The following is a 6,769-nucleotide window of genomic DNA, read 5'->3' as shown; positions in this document are numbered from 1 at the left end:
AAGAGAATAATGAGAAGATAGCTGTGATTTGAGAATGACTGTTGACAGCTTAAAGTCGTCAGAAAAATTATGCTGACAAAAGGCGTAGGCTTTTGGAATTCCAAGAGGGCGACTTTGTCTTGCTGAAGGTTTCTCCACACAAGGGAGTTGTTTGGTTTGGTGTGAAAGGGAAACTTGCACCAAGGTATGTAGGACCATTCTCGATCGTGCAACGAATTGGAGTGGTGGCTTTCCGATTGGCTTTACCGCCTGAATTATCTCACATGCATGACGTGTTTCATGTCTCCATGCTTCGGAAATGTCAACCTGAGCCGGAAGCCGTAGTGCAGTGGTTTGATGTTCCGATACAGTATGACGCATCGTACGAGGACGCACCAGTTCAGATTCTCGACCGAAAAGTAAAGAGTCTGCGTCATCGTGAGATTCCCCTAGTAAAAGTATTATGGCAGCACCATGGAGTCGAGGAAGCGACATGGGAACTTGAAACGACGATGCAGGAGCATTATCCGCATCTGTTCACACTTTGAGGTAGGCTTTAATTTCGGGGACGAAATTGCCTAAGGGGGGTGGAGCTGTAACACCCTGAAGAATTAATTAAGATTAATTAAGGTAATTGAGATTATTAGTGTGCCTAATCTGGATTATTAATTGAGTTTAATTAATAAATGTTTCTGACACGTGTGAGTTTAAATAGTTCCAAGGTATTTAAATTATTCTCAGTAATTTATTTTAAACCAGAAGTGTGTATGGGCGCATTTCTGGACTGCTCTTTTAAAATATTGACACGGGGTTTGACCCTGTTCAGCCTGAAATTGCTGTTTTGACCCCTGTTTTCAGGGAGAACCCAAATTAGCTTCATTTGAGGACTTGAGATAGATGGATTAGCATTGTAATCCTTGTTTTGAGATTGAAAACCCTTGGAATGATAAATTGAAACATGAAAATGGATTAGGGCACACTAATAGGAAATCTTGATTGGAAATTGAGATTTGGATTGCTTTAGGAATGAGAATTGATCCTAAAGTGTTGACTTGCATCAGTGATCGCTGAGGATTCAGACTGAAGGGGCTTGAGGAAGCGGAAGCCAGAAAAGGCAACGCTAGTCCCAGGTTTGATCGTGCGAGGTAGGATTTCTATCCCTTTTCCTTGTGAGCTTGTTTTCAAAAAGGATTTTGGCCTTGAAAATGTTTTAAAGAAAGGGATTGATTTGTGAAAGAAAACGCTTTGAAAACCATGGCTTGTTTAGTCATGGAACCTCATGGCGTGTCCAGTCATGGGGCCCGCGGCTTGAGTAGTTCGTGGGGTCGTATTAACGATTTCAAAATGTTAATGAATGATTTCTTAAGCAAAGAGATCTTGTGAACTAGTAATAGAGTCTATTGCTGTAAGCCTAGATAGGATGCGGAGAGTGCATCCTCGGGGGCAGAACCCGAAACTCGGCCCGGGTAGGTGAGGCACTTGGTTAGGTAAGTAATTTGTACTAATTCCTTACTGAAGCCTGTAAAACGGTTATTTACGGTTATATTTCCTTTGAGAAAAAGGATGTGAGGTTCCGGCTCTTCTATCAGGACTGAATGTCTTATTTTATTTACTTATTTATTTATGTATTCCCTCATACATTTATTATAACGTTTATTTCAAATTATATCCTACTGGGCCTTTCGCTCACGTTTTATGTTTTAAATGTACTAAACCCCTCCCAGGAGATTCTAGGAGCGGTGCACAGTAGCTAGATATTTACTACGGAGCAGCTGAGTTGTGCTGCTGTTGGAATCAAGTGAGGATCGTGGACATCCTCTTGGACAAATGTAAGGAATTTGAGAAATTCTGTAAACTTATATAATATTTGGATTTACTAGACTGTGGTTGATGTCTGTTGTAATGATTAATTACATGTTCATGTATGTACGATACTGTATGTCCTGTGGGGTGGAGCCCTGTGTGTCAGAGGCTCCGGGATTCTGTAATTTATTTATATTTTAATGCAGTTAAGTGTGGGGCCCGGTCTGGGAATCTGCTTTATTAATCCCTAATCGAGCTTCACGTCACCCACCCCGTTTGGGGGGCGTGACAGTGATAAGTTGATTTTTCATCAATTTAACCCCGTCATATATTATAGTTTTTGAGCATATTTCAGTTAATTTGTCACTAGTTTTATGTTTACGTTAATCTATTTTGTAGGATTTGCAAAGTGGAGAAAATCAAGTGAAAAAGGTGAAGAAGTCCATGAAAATATCCATTTTGTGCAGGCTGCAGCGCATGAGAAGCAAGCTGCAGCCTGAGACTTCCAGTGAAAGAATCCAGAGAGCACTCCAGCTTCAGGCTGCAGCGCCCCAAAGAGCGCTGCAGCGCGCCTGCCAGCCAGCCATCGCGCGCTTAGGCGCAGTTCAAGGCGCGCTTAGGCGCGCATCCCAGAATCTGCCAGGAAATTGAGGCGCGCACTGCAGTGCACTTTCGTGGGCTTAGGCGCGCGTCTTGGAACCCTAATGACGTGCGCTGCAATGCACATCCATGGGCTGCAGCGCGCCTTTCTCGAAATTGGAGAGTTGTGTACATTCGGGAGGTGATATAAAAGGAAAAGAAAGTTGCTGGAAGAAGGGGGGTTGGACACAAAGAGTGGAGAATTGAACCAGAGACACGGCTGGAGCCCTAAGTTTGAAGAAAAGCAGCTGTAACCAAGGATTTCAGAGTTTTTCAAGGGGATTCAAGGCAGTTTGAAGGCTTTGGAGGAGATTATCCAACAGGAGTTCTTCATTACTTTCTCCCTTTGTATTTCTTGAATTGTTTGTTTAATTTTCTGCTTAAACTATGGATCTTTGGTATTTTGTAATTGTGGATTTAATTTTGAATATGGATAGCTAATTTCCTCAAGCTAGGGGGGTTTGATCTAATTTAATGAAAGTTATATTTTGAAAGTCTGTTTGCTTGTTGAATGTTTTATATTCCAATCTTTTGTGTTTCTTGTGCTTAATTTCTAATTTAATTACCTATTTGATTAGAGACCCTAGATGTATGAAATTAGGCTCGGGAGAGTTAATTTTATACGTTGAGAATTAAGAGATGTAACCTAAGGAGATATTGAGTCGAGAGGCTAGTATAACCTTAGGAGATCGAATATGGACTTAACTTAAAGAATGCATAATTGGTAAAATTAATAGGGATATTAGTTTAATCGATTTAGCATATTATTTCACTTAGCGCTCGAGAGAGGGAGTGAGATTATCTTAGTACCCATGATCTAGGATTGAATATAATACATCGACAAGTGACAGATTTAGATAAATATAGCATAATTAGGTGAAGTCGAATCCCCCCTAGCCCATTTTAAATATAGAGATCCCTTCGATCCAAATCACCTTCACATCCGTTGTTTGCATTTTTTAGTCTAGTTTAGTTGTTTAATTTAGTTTCAATCCCTTAATTTCATATTGTCTAGATAAAATCGGTTTAGATAAAGAGTGATACTTAGTTCTTCCTAATTAACAATCCCAGTGGACAATACTCGATTCTCGGATCATTATTACTTTGCGATTCGTACACTTGCGAGCACACACGTTATTTTAAGCAAAAGTATTTTCGCGTATCAGTGGGGTCTGGTAGGGGTGGTTCGGTGCAGAGAACCTCTGCATATGGCTCAATTTTTCCTCCTTTCTGCCGTAGCAACCTTTGTACAGAACCACATTGGATCAAAGTTCACAACTTAACCAAAAACAAACAGAAAATAATCATCAAAACATATTATCCAAAAGAAATGTAAAGAGTGAAAGTGTTGGGTTGCCTCCCTTAAGCGCTTGTTTTAACGTCAACAGGCCGACGCCTGTATACTTCATAGATCTTGCAAGGAGATTGAAGCCTTCTCCCTATTCATCTCACCTCCCAGATAACGCTTCACCCGCTAGCCATTCACCTTAAACCTCATTCCTGAGTTTTCTTCAATAAGCTCCACCGCACCATGTGGGAAAACTGTGAAAACTTTGAACGCCCCCGACCAATGTGATTTCAACTTCCCCGGAAATAACTCAGCCTGGAATTGAACAGAAGCACACTTTGCCCCGCTTCAAACTTCCGTGAGAGTATCTTGCTATCATACCACTTCTTGGTTTTCTCCTTGTATAACTTGGCATTCTCATAAGCAAGTAAGCGGAATTCCTCCAACTCATTGAGTTGCATGAGCCTCTTTTCTCTAGCGGCCTGCATGTCCAGATTAAGCTTCTTCACAGCCCAATATGCCTTGTGCTCAAGTTCCACTGGGAGATGGCAAGCCTTCCCAAACACAAGCTGGTACGGAAATGCTCCCAAAAGGGTTTTGAAGGCTGTTCGGTATGCCCATAAAGCATCATCAAGCCTAGCCGACCAGTCATTCCTTGAGGGATTAACAACTTTTCCAGAATTCTCTTGATCTCCCTGTTGGAAACTTCTACTTGTCCACTGGTTTGTGGATGATAAGCTGTGGTAACTTTATGCTTCACCCCATATTTCTTCAATAGTTGCTCAAATTGCTTGCTCTTAAAGTGTGTCCTCTCATCACTTATTATGGCTTTAGGGGTGCCAAAGCATGTGAAAATGCTCTTCTTAAGAAATTGCACCACAACTTTGGAGTCATTGGTGGATCGTGCAACTGCTTCCACCCTTTTGGAGACATAGTCGACTGCCACTAGAATGTACTGATTTCCAAATGAAGATAGGAAGGGTCCCATGAAGTCTATGGCCCACACATCAAACAATCCAATTCCATGATGTTATTTAGAGGCATCTCATGCCTCCTGGAGATGTTTCTTGTCCACTGATATCTGTCGTATTGCAACGCATATGCATGAGCATCCTTAAAAATGGTTGGCCAGTAGAATCCAGACTGTAAAATCTTTGAAGTTGTCCTAATTCCACCATAATGCCCACCATAAGGTGATGAATGGCATTGATGTAGAATGCTCTCCATTTCTTCCTCAGGGACACATCTTCTTAAAATCTGGCCGGCACATTGCTTGAACAAATATGGTTCGTCCCAATGATAGAACTTAACATCATGAAGAAACTTCCTCTTTTGTTAGCTAGAAAGTTTAGGTGGAAGTAGACCACTTACCAAGTAGTTCACGACATCAGCATACCAAGGTGCATCCAACTGATTAATTCTGAACAACTGCTCATCTGGGAAAGTCTCCTTTATTGCCTTTTTGTCTCTCTGGGGGACCCGTTCCTCTAATCTGGCCAAATAGTCTGCAACCTGATTTGTGGTCCCCTTTCTGTCTCTGATCTCTAAATCAAACTCCCGGAGTAACAAAATCCATTTAATCAACCTAGGCTTTGCATCCTTCTTTGCAATCAAGTACTTGATAGCCGAGTGGTCAGTGTACACCACAACTTTGGTTCCCACCAAGTATGCCCTGAACTTATCAAATGCAAACACCACAGCTAGAAGTTCCTTCTCAGTGGTTGTGTAGTTCAAATGTGCCTCAGTCAGTGTTCTGCTTGCATAGTAGATAGAGTGAAAATTCTTGTCTTTTCTTTGGCCCAAAACTGCTCCCACTGCAAAGTCGCTAGCATCACACATCAACTCAAATGGTAATGACCAATCTGGAGCCACAATAATGGGTGCTGTTGTAAGTCTCTTTTTCAGCTCCATGAATGCCTGCAAGCAATCCGCATCTAAATTGAAGGGAGTGTTCTGCTCCAACAATGAACACAGAGGTTTTGAGATTTTTGAGAAGTCTTTGATGAATCTCCTGTAAAAACCTACATGACCCAAGAAACTTCTTATTCCTCTGATTGATGTAGGGGACGGCAGCCTGTCAATAATCTCTATCTTAGCTTTGTCTACCTCAATCCCCTGCTTAGATATCCTGTGACCAAGAATAATTCCTTCTGTCATCATGAAGTGACATTTCTCCCAGTTTAAAACTAGACTTGTCTCCTCACATCTCTTTAGAACTCCTTCCAAATTTTTGAAACAGTTGTGAAAAGAATCCCCAACCACTGAAAAATCATCCATAAAGACCTCTAAGAATTGTTCCACCATATTTGAGAAGATGGCCATCATAGAGCGCTGAAAGGTGGCAGGGGCGTTGTGTTGGGAATAGTGTCCTAGAAGCATGAGATGTAATAGGATGTTTATTATTTAATTAATAAAAGAGTTTATTCATCATTTTATGTGCATAAATTTATGAATATTTTATGAATATCAAATGAAAATTCCATGATTATTTACGTAACCTTAAACACAGTATATAAGTGTTATATACAAGAGGATAGTGTTTAAGGATAATAATAAAAAATATTGTTCATAATGAATTTAATTTAAGTTCAGAATCTTTAATTAAAACATTATTAATACATGTCATTCTCATTTAGAATGGAACGGTGCTATCCGCACTGTTAATATGGTGAGATATTGAATGAGTGTATTTCGCATAATGAGATTATGTGGAACAAGGACACAGACACAATATGAATTTCTAATAATTTTTGTTAAGCATAGAAATTCTAATTGAGTCTACCGATGGTCATATATAGAATGATCTTAATCCTGAGTTCTTAACAAACTCCTATTTATGGATTTATGTCTTTTGATTTACTCGGTACGGATTCTAAGACCCTGAATCATATTCATTGTATTTTGAAGACATCATGAAATAGGTAGCTGGCAATGTTATTATACGAGATGGAATCCATTCCTTCTTGAGAAAAAAGTAGATAAATAATTCTCTTGAGTGTTGATTCGGTACTTGGATTAGTAAGAGCGCTCTGGTTCATGAATGTGTTTTATGAATCACTA

At 40.1% G+C, this 6,769-nt stretch overlaps 2 protein-coding genes across 2 annotated transcripts in view; both read right to left on the bottom strand.

Moving 5' to 3' along the window:
• Positions 1–4,697, bottom strand: part of LOC21388116 (receptor-like protein kinase 2) — a 44,428-nt gene extending 39,731 nt beyond the window's left edge. Inside the window, 2 exon segments of the mRNA XM_010108382.2 lie at positions 4,091–4,313; positions 4,355–4,697. Coding sequence (XP_010106684.2) covers positions 4,091–4,313; positions 4,355–4,697 — 566 coding nt within the window.
• A 5-nt stretch (positions 4,698–4,702) lies between these two features.
• Positions 4,703–6,769, bottom strand: part of LOC112093618 — a 14,318-nt gene continuing 12,251 nt past the window's right edge. The window contains 2 exon segments of the mRNA XM_024172423.1: positions 4,703–4,981; positions 5,081–6,062. Coding sequence (XP_024028191.1) covers positions 4,703–4,981; positions 5,081–6,062 — 1,261 coding nt within the window.

The sequence above is a fragment of the Morus notabilis genome, unplaced genomic scaffold, assembly GCF_000414095.1.
Source record: "Morus notabilis unplaced genomic scaffold, ASM41409v2 Scaffold447, whole genome shotgun sequence".
NCBI lineage: Eukaryota > Viridiplantae > Streptophyta > Magnoliopsida > Rosales > Moraceae > Morus > Morus notabilis.
Note: the sequence above shows the minus strand (reverse complement) of the source record. Positions and strands in the feature narration are given on the sequence as shown.